Here is a 21,193-nt window from a genome sequence, read left to right on the forward strand (position 1 = left end):
AGCTATGAGTTCAGCTAGTTAATTTTATTTTCTTTAGCTTAATTTTTTCCCCTTGATATTTCTTCTGATGTTGAAATGGGAGATAAACAAGAATGCCCAATTTTCCTCCTCTTTTTTTTTCTGTCACAGTTTTCTGCACCTCCATCATACTCATTCTTTCTCAGACTCCAAAAACTATCCTTTTCTCCACACAAGAGGATCAGTCTAGGATTTTAATATTTGACAGGGTAATCAGGGCACAAGTTGCTATTCCAGCTATTTGCACATAATTGGGGGTGTAATACTGATGTTAGTATTATGAACAATGTTATTTTCTATTCTGTCTAATACAATTTTGGTTTGGTTTGTTTGGATTCCAGCTGGACACTTAGCCAAGCCTTCTCAGAGCTCTCCAGAAAAGTATTAGAATCTTTGTCCTGCAAATATCAAGCTTAGGAATGTATGCCAGTAGTTCAGATTTTTTCCTCGAGAATGAGTAATTTTGTATTTGTCACTAATTAATTTAATTTACCATGATGCTCCAATTCAATTACTTGATTAGAACACTTGGGAGATCCTGACATTCTTTTCTAAACTTATTCCTGGGCAATGAAACCTACAGCAGAGACAAAACACGGTACTTCTACTGGGAACCTGTAGCCTTGTGATGATCCTGTCAGTCTCTATCTGCTGAATTCAGACAGCAAATGTCAGTATGATGACATACAGCTAAATTTAAAACCAAACAAACAGTAAATGTCTAAAAAACCATAGCAAGTTCTATCAACAGTTAGGGCACACTTAAGTTAAAACACTTAAATCTTTTACACACTTGACACTGCAGAAGGAACACCACAATTACTCCTTTGTTAAGGAAGATAATGCTGTTCTTTTGTAAACAAAAAAAAAAGGCTACTGGATATCCAAAATATTTTGTAGAGAGTGGCAGAAACAGTTGCATTACATAAGACTTGACAACAAGAAGCCCAACAAAAAAACCCCAACATCTGCAATATTTTAAGTCAGCTGAACTAGAATTTCCTTTGTGCGTACATTTTACAGAATCACCTACAGAAAGGCTGAGTTTGGAAGGGACCTCTGGAGTCCAGCCCAGGGCTCAAGCAGGGACACCTGCATCCAGTTTCCCAGGACAATGTCCAGACAGCTCCTGAGTATGTCCAGTGATGGAGACTCCACAACCTCTCTGGGCAACCTGTGCAAGCGCTTGGCCACTCTCATAGTGAAAAACTCTTTCCTGATGTTCAGATGCTTAAATAAGCATCCCAAATGCATAATCCAAATATGATTCCATGAAAATATGGAAATAAAAAGCCAGCAGAGTAAAACTGAATTTGTAGGCAGAGGTAATACTTTTGCAGAATTATTATACATGTCCTAATGTGTGACATAAAACTTGTTCAGGTTAGTCTTCCCAGCATAAAATGGGGAAGTCTGAATCAGCTAGAAACACAAAAAGACACCATCAGATGCTGCCTGTGATAAGCTCTTCAGCAAGCTGATTTTGCCAGGTTCATGCTTCAGGAATTCTCAAGGACTATTATTCAACCTTGTAGAAGATCTCTGAAGGCACTTATATGAAATAATAGCAAATAGCACTGTATTTTTCTGTAATGTAACATATCATCTCTAGGCTTATTGGTTTTTCTGAGGAAAAGCACGATCCCCTTAGCACACAATTTCTCCCACTGCTAGTACCAGAACAGAGAATCAGGTCTTTAAAAAAAATACCAAAATTTGTTCTCATTGACCCTGACTTTTAACTGTTTGCTTGGTTTGTATATTTTTCTTCAGGCCTTTAGTCCCTGAAGAATGCAAAAGAATGGCTCAGCCTGCACAGATACTGACGTCTGAATGCTCAAGGCATTGTCGGAATGGGCACTGCACTCCCACAGGAAAATGCTGCTGTAATCAAGGCTGGGAAGGAGATTTCTGCAGAACTGGTTTGTATATAGATTCATAGCAACAAGGGGAAAAAGCAGTGACATGTCATAATTTGCTTTCAGTTATTTTTTTCAGAGAAGTTTTAAGTACAGAATGCAATTAATAGCATAAATATGACATACAACAGTATTCTTATTTGTTCCACCAAGACTGTAAAATGAAAGGAAGTCAATACACATTCCTTGTTTGGACATTCAACTTCCACTTGCAGTATTATCACTGTCAGTGTCAAACAGGGGTACCTTGTCAGGAAAGATGGTAAATAACAACTTGAATAGTTTTGGTACTTTTTTGATTTTGATCCTACAAAATGAAATGGCTCCAGTTTGTTAAAGAGGATTCTATGTACAACTTACCACAAAGGAGAACACTATTGTCATCCCTTATTACAGTGATTTCATTAAGTCTTGTTGCTTTAGCTTTTAAAAGTCACTTGAAGAAACTGTGGTCAAAGTAGACGTTGGGTGCACCAGCAAAGGGGTGAGGTGAATGAACCTGGAGTGCCACAGCTGTGCTATCACTGTCCCACAGAGGCTGTGGTTATGTCTGAGCTGTACAATAACATCATGGCAGCAGAACTCAAAGGAGAGTCAGGAACTAAGACAAAACAAGGATCCCACAATGGACCAGGGATAATTGCAGTTGGAAGGGCACTCAGGAGGGCCCTGGTGCAGCAGGGTCAGCTATGAAGTCCTTAAAGCCTCGAGTGTAACTTTCAGCAACCTCCAGGGCTTTAGTGATGAGCAGGAGGGACTTTGGAATGAAATGAAATTAATGAAATCACAAATGATGGATCTTAGGGCAAGATTCATGAGCTGCCCATCATACAACCCTGCAACAAAAGCAGGTTGGAGAAATTGTCCAACCTTCAATTGTCCTCACTTGTCAGTCAGAGCTTTCCTACATTTAGAAAATGAGGCCCATTCTACAGCCTTTCTCCAAGTGGAACTTAAAGTAAAAAAGGCCTCCAATGTGAGCATAAATGGGTCTTGAGTAATCTGTTTTGTTTAAAAAAATACAGGTTTATGGTAGGTAATTTGATGGACACAATGAACAAGAAAGGTACAGAAAATATGTAGAATGAGGATCTTTCTTTCCTGTATTCTATGCAACATTTAACAGAGATGGTCTAAGTTGGACCTCAAGCCACTATTATAATTGAAATAAGAAAAATTACCCTACGAGATATCAGTTTTGTTCTAGTGTCATTAAGAAGTATGTGGATAAATTTAAGAAACCTGTATTTAATAGTGTATTATAAATATCTGTAAATCTATATTACAGTTTATTGTAATAGATAACACTAAACATCATAATGCCTGCAAAAAAGAAAGAAAGATACATTGTATATATCACAGTGCTATGACTCTACTCCAGAAGAAAATACCTCCACAACTAAAGTTATTATTAGTTTTGCTAACACTGGCTACAATTTAAAATAGCAGTTATATTTGAAAAGCTGAAGCAAGCTGATTAACGGAGAACTCGATAGGTAAATCATCTGTTAAAGAGAGAGGGGACAACTTTAAAACCTATATAACTGATAAAAACTGTTGAAAAAATAACTCTGGCTCTTTTTTCACTAAATGGAATTTAATCCTGGTCCCAGGGTTAAGTGATGCAAGAGCCAAGGGAGTGCATCTCTGCTCAGTTTTAGTCTGTTCTGCTAAGGAAAGAGTGTAGTGCAGAACTCTGTGTGGACAAAGGAGTTTACCTGAGATTCAGCACTTGCTGACTTGGAGATGGCCAGGTGCTAAAATGTCCCACCAACTTCAGGACTTCTTTGGGATGGCAGCATAAGAAATGGAATGAGGTAGACCACCCCTGGTCTAGATCTAGGTGTGATGTGTATCTTGTTTTCAAATTATAAGATATGTGGAGCCTGAAGTCTTTTGAAATAGGTTCTCTATTCACTCCAATATCCAGTCCGAATATGGGAATTGGACAATTAAAAAATATCTGTTATTTATCAGTCTTTCATAGGTGATGTCCACTCAGACATACAAAATTACTTCCTCCCCCTAATATTTTAGAACTTTTAAAAACATGCTTTCGAAACTTCTAATATTTCATTTTTTCTATTTTGTTTTTAATTTATATGCTTGCTTCATCACTACGAGGCTAGGATGTGTAACTGCATCTTTTCAGTTTGTGATGTTCTAAACAAATCAGAAAAATCACTGGTTTTTTTTTTCCCCACAGCAAAATGTGACCCAGCCTGTCGACATGGAGGTGTCTGTGTAAGGCCTAATAAATGCTTATGTAAAAAAGGCTATCTGGGCCCCCAGTGTGAACAAGTGGATAGAAGCATCCGAAGAGTGACAAGGGCAGGTATTCTTGATCAGATCCTAGACATGACATCCTATTTGCTGGATCTAACCAGCTACATTGTATAGTTCCTGGGACTCTTTGGAAACTACACTCTCAACGGGCATTTGTTTTGAATCCTGTCATTTTTCAAAGACTCTTATATCCTGCAGCAAATACCGGTGATTTGAGTTACTTTATTAATTTAAGTATAATATCCACAAATGTGCAGAAAAATCCCTCGTATGTGTGTAAATATTCCCGTACGTCTCCCCAGACGTCCCGATATCCAATATGTGCACACATACCCATGCACAACCACAAATACGGTTGTGCAGAGAGTGGAATCTTTTTTAATATTTATTTCTTCATGAGAAATAGTTTACAAAGCAATTCCACTGTAAACCACATTTTCGTCACAGGACTTCCATGATGTCTTAATGGATTCTTTGATACCCCAGCAATCTCGTGTCTGTACTTATCTGATTAGAGCGGTGAGGAAGCAGTTTTCAAACGTCGCCGTGTAAACTGCTGGACTTAATAAAATCCAGTTGTAACAGTTTCTAAGGTGAACTGAACTACATCATGAGACAATATTTCAGAACTGCTTAATGCATTCCTATCTAGGCAATTCATTGTAAGACTGTAACCTTCACTTTCATCAATGTAACTCTATTACAGAATGTTACGCATTTCTTTATCTAGCATAGATGCAAAAATCTGGTTATCGCAGCTTAATATCAAGATTGTTTCAAGTGTTTAATAATTAAATTATATTCGCATATTTCAAAACCAGTCATCCTAGAAGGTCTGCTTTTTATCATATATTTTATTTAACGGTGGGCACTGGGTTCATGTTACATATTTATATTATTTTATTTTATTTTTATAATATAGACATCACCTAGATGAGACAGCTTTACCATGTCCTGTAAAATACTAAAGTTACATTTTTCACCAGCTTAATTGGAAAGACGGGGAAAGAGAGAGCAAACACACACACTTTAATGTGTTGTGGATCTAATCTAGAAATGTATCCTTGTGTCAACTTGTGTTCCTTTACGACGGATGAGAAAAAAAACAACCGCCAACCAATCACAATAAAATTTCAGCATGTGTTAAAAGTGTCCATAAAGTGGTTTTCAGTGTAACAGGACAGTGTTAGAGGTTATGCAGGCAGGCTGCTGCCAGTGTCACACTGAACAGAACGTCCCTGGCCGGGAGCTCACACGAGCACGTGCTGCCTGTGCACGGTGGCACTTGTACAAGTCGTAGAGTGATTCTTGCCAAATGTGGTTCTAAATGTAAATGTTCCTTCAAGAGCTAACACAAAACTGAGTCTTTGTAAATGGATCAATAAATATGGTGTACATGCTATAGTCAGGTTTTCTAAGGTATTAAGAGTCTAATTACATGTATATGCAGAACTGGTGCCCTCTCATCTCCAGCTCTAGGGTATTATTGGCAGTTTCTTTGCTCACTACTTACCATCTATCAGGTTTCCTTTGCACTATCTGGCTTTTATAAAATCTTGCCTAAGACAAGAAAACGAAATAGCCACAGTGTGCACATCCTGTGGTCCTTATAAGCAGCTGCTCATGCATCAACAATTGACAACACTTTAGTCAATGAGATCTAAAAGACTGTAGCCATATTACTCTCCAGTAGCAAAATTACCTCTCCAGGGCAGCAACATGCAACAAATTTTCCTTTATAGAAATTTGTCAGTCTTCATTTAGTAGGTATTAAATCTGAAATTACAGAGCGACTGATACTTGCATTTCTGTGTCTCACACATTCCAGCTCAGAGGAACAGAAAATTACATTTGCCTTCCATATATGTTTGCCTGGGTTTCGAGTGACCTCATGCCACATGGAAATTGGTTGAGAAATCTTGGTTAAGTGCTCAGAGAACAATGGTCTGCATTAAAAAGTGCATGCATAATTTTGCACAATGTAGATTCAACTGACAGTCCATTGAAAGACATCTTGGGATTAAATGAGCATGAAGACCAAATTGCCCTCTCACCCCAGAAAAGGGTGGTCCCTTATAGTCACACGAACACTTCATTGGCTAAGCAGTGTGACCAATCTTAAAATGAACCCTGTGGTAGCATCTGTAGGTTAATAGCAGCTCTTTGTCTCCGCTGCTTTCTGCCTTTAGTCTTTTCCCTGAATTCCATCACAAAAAGTTTTACAATTAAAAAATGTCCTGACAACCATTTTTGTAAATTGACCTTAGCATCTAATCTTTCCTTATTCAACGTGGGTGACAAAAATGTGAACTTCTCCTGAATGAGCCAGCTGTCTAAATCTGTCACATAGCGCGGTTTTATTACACTCTTCATAATCAGCAAAGCAAGAAAGTCGCTGAAGTATTTTAGCAACGTTTAAATATCTGACAGAGATAACATCTTTAACACTTTCTTCAATGAAATATATTTAAAAATAAACCCAACTTTAATTCCACTGTGACACATTATTTTCAACAACCAGCTGGGGAGATGTGATAGTTCTTTTCTCACTGCTTAGTTCCTTAAAAAATACCACAGATGGCACCTAAATTGAAGACTCACAATAATATATATGCCACAGTCATGCAGAGAAGGGATAACAATGATCTTAGAGTTTTGATGTTAATAATAAAGACAATTTAGTATACTAGTGAAATCAGAAAATAAAACTCCAGTAAGAGCTAAGAATTAAATCCAGGCCTTATTCAAATCAATGGCAAAACCTTATATCAGCTCTGCTGCACCCAGAAATTACTTTCAAAATTTAAGCAAAATACTTCAGCTTATTTTATTTAAAAAACATTTTCTGTTTGAGTCATTCCACTAAAACTTGAAAACTAAGAAGTAATCTAAATGAAGATTAGAGGGAAAGGGGAGATAGTTTGTGAAAGTGTTTTGTTTCATTTTTAAATCATCTTTTATATCATGGGAAAGCAAACATCTGCATTAAGCCCACATGTACATAGGAAGTCCCACTGCAAAAGAAGCATTCTCCAAAAAAAAAAAAAAAAAAGACACAAAAAATCCTAGCTGCTTATTTATCAAAAGAAATTATACTATTAAAAAGAGTGAGCAAACCCCAGGCCTAGCCACCCAAGATGCTGATATAAAAAGGGCAACTGCAGTAATTGCCCTGAGAATTGGCATACAAAAAAAAAAAAAAAAGGGGTCTGTAGAAAGCCTGTTGCCAGTTAGGTCATTCTGCAGCCATTCTCACACAACCTCCGAGAGTGTCCCAGAATAAAACTGAGCTTATAAATGAAACTAGATAAATGAGGCAATTAGATAAGGGCCTCCAGAAGGGATTTTATGTATGTGCTCAAGTTGTCTCTGTCTCTGTGTCTCTCTCTCTCCTAATCTTTTATTCCATTCATTTCTTCCTTTATTCGGAGATACTGCCTCTCTGTTCCCAACACATTGTACATTTCAAGCATTCTTTGAGGCTTTCCACTGTTAAAAGAGAACAAACATACCTGTTGCAAGAAACATAACTCTGTTTCTGGTGTCTGCTAGTTTTAAAACCTCCGTTTTATTATTTTGGAACAGAAAACTTTCATTTTGCTCCTTTTAAATGCCACTGATCAGAAAGAAGGCATATTATTGGAATATAAGGAGACAGATGTTATGTAAAATCAGCTCCAAATTGTTTCACTGCATTTCAGAAAAACAGTAAACTCATTTTTCTAATGCGTCCAATAAGAAATATTAACTCAAACCCTCTTCCTGGGAATAAATTCTTCCTGTTAACAGTCAGGGACACAGATGCAAACCCTTTATACCTTTAAATCCTCATAGGTTATTATATGTCATGCAATGTGTGTATGTTAGTTATAACTAAGAGGACAAATTCTGTATCACCAACATGACACCTCTGTTTATCTCCTCCTTTCATTCACTTCTCCACATTTGGCTTTGCAGCTTCTTCCTTTCTAGAACCACAGCAAACATTAATAACCCCTGGTTGCTGCAGGTGATGCTTATTATTTTTGAAACTGCCTGACAGACATGTGCAACGAAAAGGCTTCCCAGCAGGCTGAGGCTTTTATCTTTTGATCATTCCACAGAACTTTGTTATTTTATAGTGACTTCTAATACTGTGTCTTAGCTGGATATTTACAGTTCAGGAGTACCAGTCTCACACAGCTCAGGCTCAGGCTGAGAAGTTCAGGCACAGGTAGACTGAAGCTGGAGGAAGAGAGAAATCACTTTGACACTTTCCAGTCACTGTGCTTGTCAGAAAGTTACCAATTTCAATTCAGTGATCAGATGCCTTAACTGAAAAGCATAATGATATTCCTGGGATTCTGAAATATTGCTTTTCAGTGTTTTAATTTATTATCCTTTAATTCATCTGTGTATCAGTTTATTTAGGAATTATACAATTTTGATCTTCTTTCCAACTTAAAACGTGATCCTCGTCTCAGGAAAAAAAAAAACAAAAGGAAGCCAGGAAGTGAATGAAAACTCACTAATAATTTGCAATTAAAAAAAAAAATAACGTTCTCACCGAAAAGGCAACCAACACTTTAAATTTATTCCGATTCAAATTTGAAGAAAATTTATACCAATTAATCTAGGTTCTGGATAAAAAAACCTGATAAATATTTCTGTAAATAGTTTCAGGACAAAATGTTTTAGAAACATTGAGAAAATACTGTTTTGCTGAAAAGTTTGTTGTTTTCAACAACAGAGTAATTCAGTGAAATAAGACACGTACTTTTTGGTTTATAGGTGTGAAACAGCAGAAGCCACCTGAAAGTTTAGTACAGGATTACTTTAATCTTTGAGGGCCTGACTCCAAGTCCATTGATGTCAACTGAAAATCTCCTATTGACTTCATTAGTTATAGGATTAAGTCTTTAAAAGATATCCACTTAGCTGGCAGAAGATCTTAACTTCAGACATCAGTGCACACATGACCTCTCTGTGTCTGCATCTCCAGCCATTAGCCCAATGTTTTCCAGAATAAGCCTGCAGATTCAGCCCTGCAACAGTTCCCTCGGCTGTTTTGAGTCCAGTATTACAAAGGATGATTTTGGCGTATTAGGTGTGTTTTCAGACCTTTTTTTTCCTGTATATGTAGTAAGGATGGTGTAACATTTCAATCAAGACTATATCCTAATTAAAAAATGTTGTCACCCTTACTAGTAAGACTAGGGAGACTGAAAGTGGTGAGTCCTCAGTAGTGACCTGCCAGGCCTAAGCAATAACAGGGTGGGACATGAGCAGACACTCCTTAGACGTGTCCTCCACGTGGGTTTGCTGCTTGCCTTTGTTCTCATTGATTTCAGTTACAGCTCTGCACACAGAATTTATTGTGCTCTAAAATGGTTTCGACGTCCAAAAAATCTTAGCCCAGCGATTAATCCTGCATGGATTTACACTGGGTAGTCTGACTAATCAGACAGTATTTCTAATGCCATTGCTGGGAAAAGAGAAATGTTACTGGTTTATAGCACAAATGGGTCAACTGACACATCCACCTTTTTCCTTCAGTTCACTCCTGAGTTATTAGGAATTGCTATTTGGTTTATATATTAGCAAAGGATTATCCTGTTGTTCCATAACCCAAATAAAACTCCCATAGGCTTCTGTAGGAAATTTTTCTTCACATTACACTGTACGGATTGGTTTGAAAGCCAAGCAACACACCTGCTTCCAGGGCTCTCAGTACTGAAAAGATATCATCTGGCAATCATTTCATGCCACAGAAATTCACAAACACTTAATATTCTGTGTTAAATACGTATAATGTGTGTCTTTGCCTATTGTCTACACAGACAGGCTTCTACAAACAAAAATGTCAGAAATTATTGCACAGACAGCAAGCTGCATTGTTGGAGAAGAGTTCTATTTCTACTGATAAAAAACAACTTTCCATCTGCTACAAGTTATCAATAGGGTCCAATGTATCATATAGTAAAGTTCCTCTTATGGTCTATGAGATTTTACTATTTATTGTCGTTTTGCAATGAAAAGAGAAGTAAAAAAGTAAAAAATATTTTACGTGAAAAATTGCTTTAATTCCAAGGAAATTTCAGAAAGGAGGCACCAGCAAAATATTGTGAATATACACAGTGGCTGTGTTCACAATATTCTTGGAAAGAAGGTAGAGAGAGGTGGCTGGTTTGGAGATTGTTTTTTCTGTAGGATTCATTTTACTGTAGGACAAAAGGGTGTTTTGCATCACAAGGCAGTAACAATCAATCCTGTTTTCTGAACGTTCTTAGGAGGAGCTGCTAAAAAGAAAATGTTCTAGGCAGTAAAAACTGGTGTGCAGAATTAACTTAATTCATATCAAGATATCCCAAGACCAGAAACCATGTGGTATTAAGCCACCAGATGTATCTTGTAGTGATCTCCATTAGCACCAGAAGCAGTAACCCTACCCTGTGAATTACCCAGAAATACTATTAGCTGTCCCCCACAAAATATACTGCAGAATTAACATTTCAAGTCCCAATTGAGAACAATTAGATTGTAATGGCAGCCAAGCAGAAAAGGAAATAACAAGCTTCAGTCACTTGAGAACATTACTGTTGTGACATTCCCCTGTTCAATTAGTTTTATTTTATAGTAGCTGTCAGGTACTGTATGTACATTTGAAATGTGGGGAAATAGCTTAGAAAATATCATTCAAACTAGGTTTAAGTATCTTCTATAAACTGTATTATACTACTAAGCATATCCAGGCACCAATCTAGCAGAGCACCGGGAGCACACAAGTAATTTTAAGCATATGAGTCTCACTGAAGTCATGTGCTTAACATTATTAATATAATTAATTAAGTGCTTTCTTGGTTTGAGACCTTACAAGTCTTTGCAAGTCTACCTACATAGACTACATAAGCTATATGTGCATTTCTTCTTAGGGAGACAGCATGACTGAAGTTCACAACAAGAGAATTCAGTTACTGTCTGTCACAAATTCTATATATCCTGAAATAATTGCATCTTTGTGCCTCCACTTTCCATCTGAAAATTAGTCAAATCAATCCTTGTAAAGCGCTTTGAGCTCTTCAAATGAAAAGTGCTATAAAAACTACAAATTATTATTATATTATTGAACACCATGTATGTATACACACTATTATGTAATATATAATATATGTATAATGCATATAAATTCTAACAAATGTATTTGTGTAATATCTGAGAAATGGAACAGTTGTATCTGGAAGTGATAAATACATAGAGTTGGATTTATTGTTAATCTGTGGATTTAATGATTTTTTTAGACAAAAGGATGTTTAAGTGTATAATTGCTTTTCTTAATTTAATATATTTATGTAAATGCATGCCTGAAGTTCTGGATAGATAGTTATTCTGTGTCCTTTAAGCTAATAAAATATATTAAACTTTATCTTACTATATAAGGTACACCTGCTGCTTTAAATTTTTTTGTTTTAATATTTTTTTATGACTAAATGCATAATTTAAAGTTCATGAAATTTTAATTTTAATCGGCTCTTTGATCCCTGCAGTAAAAGCAAAACGCCAGCATTTTATATATTCTTTGAAATGTACACTAGTCTTGTTTATATAAATTCTAAGATGCTTTCATGAAATGTGACTGAACACTGCTATTATTTTTGGAATGGGAAGTTTGGAGCGGGGTTTCCTGGATAGAAAAGTAAGACATCCATATTGAAAAGATACCTGTGTCATTGCAAGCAACACCTGAGTGGCCATGCAGCTGGAACAAGGGGATTTCATGTGCAGGTGTCTTGGAGAATTAGTTGGGTAACGATGGGAGAAACATCGGGGTCCTTTCTTTGTTTTGTCTATTTAATATCTTCAGAGAAGCACGTCATCAAATCAACACACATTAAATTCAGAGGTACCATTTCCAATGATTAAGACAAGGGCCATAAAAAATGGATGCAGTGTGGAATTCTTTCCTTTTCTCCCCACCTTAAGTAACAGGTTCTGTACCATTGAGCTCGACACCTGAGCATACATGTGGGAGCAGGGCCAACTCTATATCAACCCACTGTATGTTTTTGATACAAAAGAACAATTAATCACAACACTTAAATGCCAACTGCACTTGCAGCTTATAACTGGGAGAGCAAAAACCAGTTTGGACAGGGAGCACTAAAGAGCCAAGGGCTTCTTCACACACTGAGTTTACTTTAGTGGTTTTGAAATGCTGCTGAATTAGTCTCACACATTTAACTTACCTAAAGTCTTTAGCCTGTCCTGTGTTTATTTTTTAGGCTAAAGAATGAAGCATTACCAACTACGATATTGATGCTATCTTTACGTTTCAGGACTAAGCCAAAATAATCTTGAAATTTTCATGAAATTGTTTTTCCATTTTTCAGCTAGTTATACCATTAGTGATATGGGCTGGTGGCCAGCCAGAAAACTAGGATCCAAGGAAAATTTGAACTTCACCCAAATTTGAGGATATTTGGAAACTATATTTTACTTCAGCTTTTCAGTGAATAAATATAGCAGTTGCAGCAATGTTCTTTTAAGCACATTTTCTTTAAAATTTTCTTCGTTTCAAGAAGTGCTCAACAAGAAAACAGCTGGAACATGGCAAATAAAAAAAAAATTAAGAAATCCATGAGGATTGTTTTGATTTTTTAGTGGGACCTATTATATTCATGTAGAAAGTAAAAGAACTCTGTGAGGTATAGTACATAATTACAATAAATACAGTGCAGCATGTAGTTCTGGTGACATCATGAGTCACTGAGTTTGCTCTTGTAATTTATTAAGACATTATGAAAACCCACTGACATATTTATAAGCCTTGGAATTAACAGCTACCTTTCATTCCTTTTACAACACATCAGACATGAATTTTACTTAAAGAATTATATACACTCAGCTGTGTACAGCAAGACTGTAATTCTGCCTAGAGCTTCTGATAGTATCCTAAAGCTGAAGGGCCAAATTCTGCTCTGCATTTGGATGAGCCAAAGGAGGTATCCTTGGCCTCTTGAAAGAGGCTTGTGTGGTTTGTCAAAAGTCATCAAAACTTTCAAAAGGAATTCAAAGCTTAAACGCACAATTCAGCAGCATTTCATTTTAGTAATACAGTTACTACTGTTATATTTGATTCAGTATTTAATCACTATTCCCAAAACATACATGAATAAGCTTCTGCCCTTTTATTGCCTTCTCTTTATTTCCACATACAGCTCTGTTCTTTAAGTCCTTTGCTCTTTATTTGTTTTCCTATAGATGTGCTGCTTTTCCATTTCAATGCACTAAACTCACTACATATTTACAAGTTTTTAACAAGACTGATTACAGCACAAGTTCTTTTTTTCTATTTTATTTTAACAAAAACACTAAGTAAGGGATCAGCCCCTGGTTTAACTCCAAATTAAAAATGCACCACAAGTAAGTAGGGTAGAATCTTTAAAATGCCAAAGAATCATTTCGGTCTATGCGGTTGCATTTATTTATTTTGGGGGAAGGGTTGGTTTGAGTCATATTTGATGACATGTCTACGGATGACATACATCTCTGGGCAAAGTGGGACATAGCTTTGGTTTGGAAAACCTCACTGAACAGTGGCTTTCTTGTTTGCTTGGTTTGGGGTGGTTTCTGGGGGTTTTTAAGTTCTTTTTTTTTGTTTATTTTTTTGTCTTTCAAAGCTAGGACTACTCCTGGATTTTGTCCGATTTCCAAAATTTTGGGCTAAAACAGTTGAATGAAGGGCTCTTATACTGGTTCAATGTTCAATATTGAAAATTTCAGATATTGTCAATATTTCAGTCGTCTTCCAACCGTCGCTTACCTTACATTAGTACAAATCACTGATGTTGGTGTTGTCAGGAGGTGAATCAGGTTAAGTAGTTGCTTTGCCCTCTCACTCATTTTGTATCACTTTAAATACATCTCACTCAGAAGTGTCTGTCACATCACTCCACAATGAAACCAGTGGCATCATACTAGCGGAGTTGTCTCCAGTTGGACACACTGGAGCAACTTCCACGTTTCATCTTTCACTATGTACATTCCATTACTCAGAGAAGGACTGGCTGAGGGATGGAATGTAGGAGTTGTATGCCCATCCTCCACTAGATCAAGTGGTACGTTCCCCTTTCAGTATCAGAAAATTGAAATTCTGCAATACATATGCAAGCTACTTCCACTTCAGGGAAGGAGGACATACATGTGAATCAAGTGGCTGCATTTAGTTCAGGAGATTTATAAGAAGAGATGCAAACTCTACAAGCTCCCATGCAGTGGAATTTGTGCTTTCCTGGTTGGATGAATAGAACAGGTGTAGACACAGCTTTCAGGTCTTTAAACTACACCAGCCCAAATAAATTACAGCTACGGAGCACGTTTAGCAATTTCAAGCAAACATTAGAAATGCAATGCCCAGGGTGCAGATAAAGTGCTTATGAGAAAGGTGGACGTAACATCTGTACTGGCACAGGACGCCTGTTCTACAGTAATAGCTGCAAAATGCCTCCTATAAAGCATAAGACTGTTAGTACAGCTGCAGCTTTTAATAGCTATTGAATTTCTTGATCAGGGAGGCAGTTCCAGAGCAAGGGAAATGGACAAGTGAAACTATAAACTGCTATTTTACACCTATGAATGTAATATCAAATAAATGTGGTCAAACCCACTTCTATTTTTTTAAGCAATTCATCCCTAGAGAGCCTCGTGCTAGATCTTACCCAGCAAGCCATCAGAAGGCACTTATGTCAGCCTAACCCTGAGGTTTCCAAGATGTATAACTGTGCTCTCTGCATATACCTCTTGCTTATTATATCTGTAACAGAAACCTGCAGCCACACACACATGCATAATACCTCATGCATCATTTCTGCACTTGCTCAAAGCTGTTTGTTCGAGATCGATGCAAACAAGTGGTGAAAAGGTAAGCAAGAGCTTAGGTAGTTTTAAAGATGGTTCTGCAAGAAAAAAATTATAGTGAAGTTACTGAGTTGCTCAGACTTCAATATAGGGAACAGGATGCAACTATTAAAGGACGCAACAGGATGCAACATGGTAAATCACCGTGGTAGCTTATTAAAATTATTCCAAAGAATACAGTAGTCTGGCATTTTCTGGGTTTTCTTATTTAAATACCTTAGTAGTAAAATGAATTTGGGTCTAAGGGGCCCCTCTGAATTACTAGAATCGTATTTACTTTGCATTTATAATTACAGCTTTTTGTTCCTGATGGAACGTCTACAGAATTATCAGATTTTCAGTATGCAGATAAACTGCATTTTAATATTTTCTAAGCTTACTGTCTTGAAAATTCTTCACATCTTCTATTAGCCTGGAGATGAAACCCATCACATAATACTCAGGCAGCAGTGACTGCTGAGACTGCACATTCACCCGAAATTACCCCAGGTGGAACACTCTTAATATCTTCAAGTCTGTCATACACAAATTAGACAGGATTGTTTTCTTTTGTTGTGTTTGTGTTTAGGACCACTTTTCCCCCCGGGATGATAGCAGGTTTTAAGCTACATGCTGTTGATATCTACTCAAAGTGTTTTCCAGGCCTGTAAATCCTTCCGAGTCCCAAACAACAATTCCATCTACCCAGTTTCCAGTAGTACTTAAATCTGCTGGCACCTGAACTCACTGTGTTTCTTTTAATATGGCTAAAAGTTCTTCTGGCTGGCATACATCCTCAGACATACCCGAACAATATGGAGATAGATAATTATCTCCTTCTAAAAGCAATGCAGGATAAGACATACAACTGCCAAAGCTTGCTTGAGACCTTAGAGAATCCTGAAAAGTTAGTCATAGTCAGCACCTCAATTAACTTCATGGGTGGTGGTGCCACTTTAGTGATAAGAACACCACTACAATTCAGAAAGAGGTGGATCTAACTTCTGGTTACTTCCCAAGAAATTGCTTTGACTGCTGTCTTTCTGGTTGAATCCAAGCTACAGTGAAGCCAGAAATGACAAAAAATGGTAGATCAAAAGAAGAGAGAGAAGAATGGAGTCAAAATCTTCTGGCTTAGAAAGCTCATTTGAAAGTGTAAATCAGCCCACTAAATTATCCCTGCTTACCAATTTATATATACACACTTGAGGAATCAGGACCAAATGCTCCCGTTCTTCCTCCTTTCAGGTGAGCCAACTCCTTTTGCTGCCTCTAAATGGTCTGTTTGCAACAGGCAGCACTGGGAATGCTGCCTTTTCCACATTTCTTCACTTAAAATTCACTGTGACAGAGCCATATATATATATATATATCTGAAATATCAAGATGTTTTGTAAGAATTTAAAGACAAAACCCAAAGTGTTTGTTCATCGGGAATAGTCAGGGATTTTTTTGATTATTACTATTTCACAAATAGTTATTCTGCTTCCAGCTCTGAGGTCCCCAGCAGAGGAAAGACACGGATCTGTTCAAGCAAGTCTAGAGGAGGGTCACAAACACTATTAGAGGGCTGGAGAACCTCTCCTATGAGGAAAGGCTGAGAGAGTTGGAGTTGCTGGAGAAAAGAAGGCTCCAGGGAGACCTTTCTGCAGCCTTTGAGAACTTGAAGGGGACCTATAAGAAAGATGGGAACAAACTGTTTAGCAGGGCCTGTTGCTATAGGACAAGGGGTAATGGTTTTTAACTGAAGGAGAGTCAATTTAGAAGAGATATAAGGAAGAAGTATTTTTACAAAGAGGGTAGTGAAACACCAGCGCAGGTTGTCTGGAGAAGTTGGCATCCCTGGAAACATGCAAGGTCAGACTGGACAGGGCTCTGAGCAACCTGATCTAGTTGAAGATTTCTCTGCTCATTGAGTGGGGGTTGGACTAGATGATCTTTAAAGGTCTCTTCCAACCAAAGCTATTATGTGATTTACAAAGAAGAGAAGACTGAAAAATGGTAAAGAAAAAGCAAAAGCTACCACGCGAACCACTAAGAAAACAGCCCCAACATAAAAATTACCACCTGAGAGCTAAAAGGTTTTGGCTTTCAAAATCCACCTGCAAAAGAAAGAAAAAAAAATCACAGCGTAGATCCAGATTTGTTGATGTCCACAGGAGCTATGGCTGTGCTTTCAGTGGTGCCAGAATACCAACCCACAGAGCAATTAAAATCTGATGAAGTTTAACAGAGTCTCTAGGAAGGCAAGTTCAGACGGCAATGGGCTTCAGTGCAGCGTGTGTATGTTATTGTGAGTTTTGAGCTTCAGATCCCTGACAAATGAATACACCTACAAAAAGCTTAAAACAAAAGGTTTGTCAGATTACGGCACTGAGACACTAAAAACTCACAAGATTAAATGAATCCTTTCATGCTTCTTTTGAACAGGTAAAATAAAGTGCTGAAGTGTTCTCTATCTTCAACAGGTCAGAAAACGATCAAATCAGAAAACTCAAATTAACAGGGAGTAATTAACAATTAATCCCTAACCCTTTTATAAGGAATAAACCCAAGAAAATCAGATTCCTTCCTCTGCCTATTTTGAAAGCTACCTGCTCAGAAAGAGCTTTCTATCAATTATTATAATGGAATTATTAGCACCATTTCCTCAGTAAGTTTCTCCTCAGATATAGGCAGTGCTGGCAAACTTTCCACAATAACTGTAAGAGACAAAAGATTTTAAACAAACTAATATTCTCTGGGTTGCAAATGTTGAGATTAACATAATCAGGGTAGTGATTAGCACTCCTATAAAATGCCAGCGCAATAGAGAATAATGTTTGGAGTAAATAAACTGGATTTTGCCTATGTAAAATATTTTCACCGATTTTAATTAAACATAAAACTCTCCTGCATTTGCTGCCTTAACAATTATCCTATATTTCCTGCTATTATAAAACAACTGCTACCTTGCATTTCAACCACACAGATAGGTTAGCTAATATTACTTACCTCCTGCATTTTATGTGGCTGTAAAAGCATGAAGTTTGGCCTTCTTTCTGCTGCTTCTCAGCGACCAAATTATTTCAAGCATTATTTTAGCCACAGCACAGCATGTAAACTGCTTAGCACAAAAGAGAGAAGTGGTCTGCAGGCCCATTTCCTGCCACCAGGTGAAAAGAAACAAAGTTTAATCCAAAAAAAAATCAAAGAATTGACTGAGCTGTATGAGATGTGCAGACTTATGTGCAGAAGTGTAATTAACTGTTAAAATTTTGCATGCATAAAAATTGTACTTACCTGAAAACTAGAAAATCCTTAAGCATCAGCTATATATGTACAAAATATACATTTATTAAAATATACCATGGTGATGCCTCACTTGAATATAGATGGATCAACATAGTAAATCTAAGAATATATCTGCAGGGGGTAGTCCCACTTATAAAAAATGCTTCAAATCAATAGGGATGAAAACATCTGGAAGTTGCTATTCAGACATAACACATGGCAGAAGATGCTACCTACAATGTCCCATTCTTAAGATCAGCTTGCCATCTGATCATGACAGACAGGAAATGAAAGAACACGTACCAGGGGGAGTTTGCATCCTAAAAAAATTAAGGTTTAAAGTAATTATTTCTGTTTGCTCCTATCAAAGAATGGCCATAAGAATTTCCAAGCAATATGCAGGGTAATATTTTAATAACAGGAATGGAATAAAACTCTGAGAGAAGGAATTAGAACCTGATTTTTAAAATCCTTTGCACAGAAAATTGGTGTCTGAACAACCTTGAAAGTCTGGCTTTTATTTCCTGATCCTGTAAAGTGCTCTACTTGCCAGCTTTAGAAGCATAAGTCATTGGAATGAACAGAGAGCATCTGCCCATGGATTTTAAAGTTTCACATGTATAATATGTTCCGAATCACATCTTGAGAATAAAAAGCTTCTTTTCACTCATGATTTCTTACGACATGATATTATATGATAATCTCTCCAGTGTTTAAGATACAAGAAAGAACTTTAAAAGTTATACAGCACAAATGTGTTTACATTTTTTTTAGACATATCAGTCGCTTACAGCAATTTTTTCTTTCTCTCTCTTGGTTAGTACATATCTGAATGCCTCAGCAGCCCAAACACGAATGTGAATAGATAAGCTAAAACCTGAGAATTTCAAGAGCACTGAAGTGCACCTCTCCCCCTTTTTAAAGTGTCAAATGCTTCCTGACACGCTTGGGTCCATGGAAATGGAACATATTTTCTCATTACGTTAATTAATGGGTCTGCTTGGGTGGCATAATTCAGTATAAATTTCCTTTAGTATTCTGTCATACCGAAAAAGGATCTTATTTTTGTGATGTCTTTAAATTTTTATGACTTCTACTCTGTTTAGTCTGTGTGTAATCCTTCTTTTGAAACCTAATGTCCTAGAAAATCTGCAGGTTTTTCTCAAAACTGGCACACTCTGTAGTTTACAGTCATTTCTTTTCCTTGCCTTCTCAGAACTCCATGCGAGTCCTTAAGGTGTAGTTCACAGCTCAGGGAATTTATGATTACATCGTCAGTGTAAACTAAAGCCCTGCGATATATTAAACCTGACAAGATGCTGCTCATTAATCTCTGAAATATGGCCAGGTGTGATGTAATGAAGAGAGGCTTCCAGCTCAGAGAAGCTTAATACAGCTCCCAGCTCAGCTTGCTGGTGGCTTCCTTTACCTCATCTGGGAGCAGGACTGCCTGGGTGGGGACTCTCACTGGAAGCGTAATTCCAGAAAAATGTGGTTTGGGGAAAAGGAGACAGGGTAATCCCTCGCCGTGCCAATGTTTCTCAAACGGCTCAGCTTCTGCTTTCCTTTCATTTCCAGGTTAGAACACTAACTTGGTCATGCTGTCATGAACCACAACTTCCCAAGGAAATGGTTTGATGGGCTGGAGGTACATTTTTATGCATGAAAAAAAGGAGCATTTGAAATACTGGAGTCTCGACCAGTGAAGAAAGCCACGTCAGGCTGGGAACACAGGACAGCAAGTGCTACAATTTACACACACATTATATCTTAATCAAGGCTTCAAGTTGGTTGTGACTACTTACTCTTTTTTTTTAATGAATAATTGTATCATTTCAACACAAAAAAGGGGCAAAATCAGAAGAGAGTAAATATAAGGGAAAGCTCAACATTTGCATGTCATTAAATCAAATCTCAAAGTAAATTGATAGATGTTATTTACCCAATTTTACTTCATTAATAGTGCACGTGGAATATTAAGACTTTGAAACTCATCCCTACCACAGTAACAGAAGAGACTTTGAGAATGAAACTCATATTCCCAGATATTTTTCAAATATGGAAATAAAATGTGAAAATAAGTTTTTATAAACTCCAGGATTTAGCATTTTTTATCCACAAAACACTGAAGTTCACATCCTAAAACAAGTTATGGCCATTAAGCAGCTTTGCTCTCTGGTTATGGTTTTCACAGATTACTTGATTTATCAATTTTATCCAGCTACAAAAGATAAATTTTGAGTACAAAGATAGCTCCTACTACAGATACCCTGGGAAAAAAAGACAGATCTTCTCAGAAAAACAAGAACTTAGGCAACATTTGTACTACCTTCTGAAATTTCTAGGAAAGAATGCAGAGCAAGACTAGCCCTTGAATTTTCTTCTGACCATGGAAAAGTAATAAGGAGAATGTTCCACTTTTTAAATTGCCATTCTATTTTTTGTGATTGTTGTTATTAATATTATATTACATTCTCTCCTGTTTATTTCAGAGGAGATTTCTGTTAGCTATTCCTGAGCTCCTCATCCATGGACAAAGTGAAAAAAACCAAATAGGATAGAATAGTAAAAAGATTGTGGTATTGGAAACACAGATCAGAAAAGACTGAGGGTCTGAAAAAAGAAAAGTGAAATGGCATGAAAGATTATAAAGAAAGAAGAGCTGATAGGATAATGAACCCTGAAGAAAAAGTTACAAATATGAACAATAACAGTTTTCCTTATATTTCGTTGCTGTGAATTGTTTGTGAATATGATAAGTTTAATTACCTTTTAGTCCCTATCTCTCCCCAGACATTTTTACTGATGTCACTGCTGGATGTGGC

At 37.0% G+C, this 21,193-nt stretch overlaps 1 protein-coding gene across 1 annotated transcript in view; it reads left to right on the forward strand.

The window, feature by feature from the left end:
- The window catches only part of HHIP (hedgehog interacting protein), a 74,851-nt gene extending 67,597 nt beyond the window's left edge, over nucleotides 1–7,254 (forward strand). Inside the window, exons 12-13 of the mRNA XM_064651682.1 lie at nucleotides 1,792–1,940; nucleotides 4,144–7,254. Coding sequence (XP_064507752.1) covers nucleotides 1,792–1,940; nucleotides 4,144–4,337 — 343 coding nt within the window. The 3' untranslated portion in view covers nucleotides 4,338–7,254. The remainder of the gene's footprint in view (nucleotides 1–1,791; nucleotides 1,941–4,143) is intronic.
- The last annotated feature ends 13,939 nt before the right edge of the window (nucleotides 7,255–21,193 follow it).

The sequence above is a fragment of the Pseudopipra pipra genome, chromosome 4 (genome assembly GCF_036250125.1).
Source record: "Pseudopipra pipra isolate bDixPip1 chromosome 4, bDixPip1.hap1, whole genome shotgun sequence".
Classification (NCBI taxonomy): domain Eukaryota; kingdom Metazoa; phylum Chordata; class Aves; order Passeriformes; family Pipridae; genus Pseudopipra; species Pseudopipra pipra.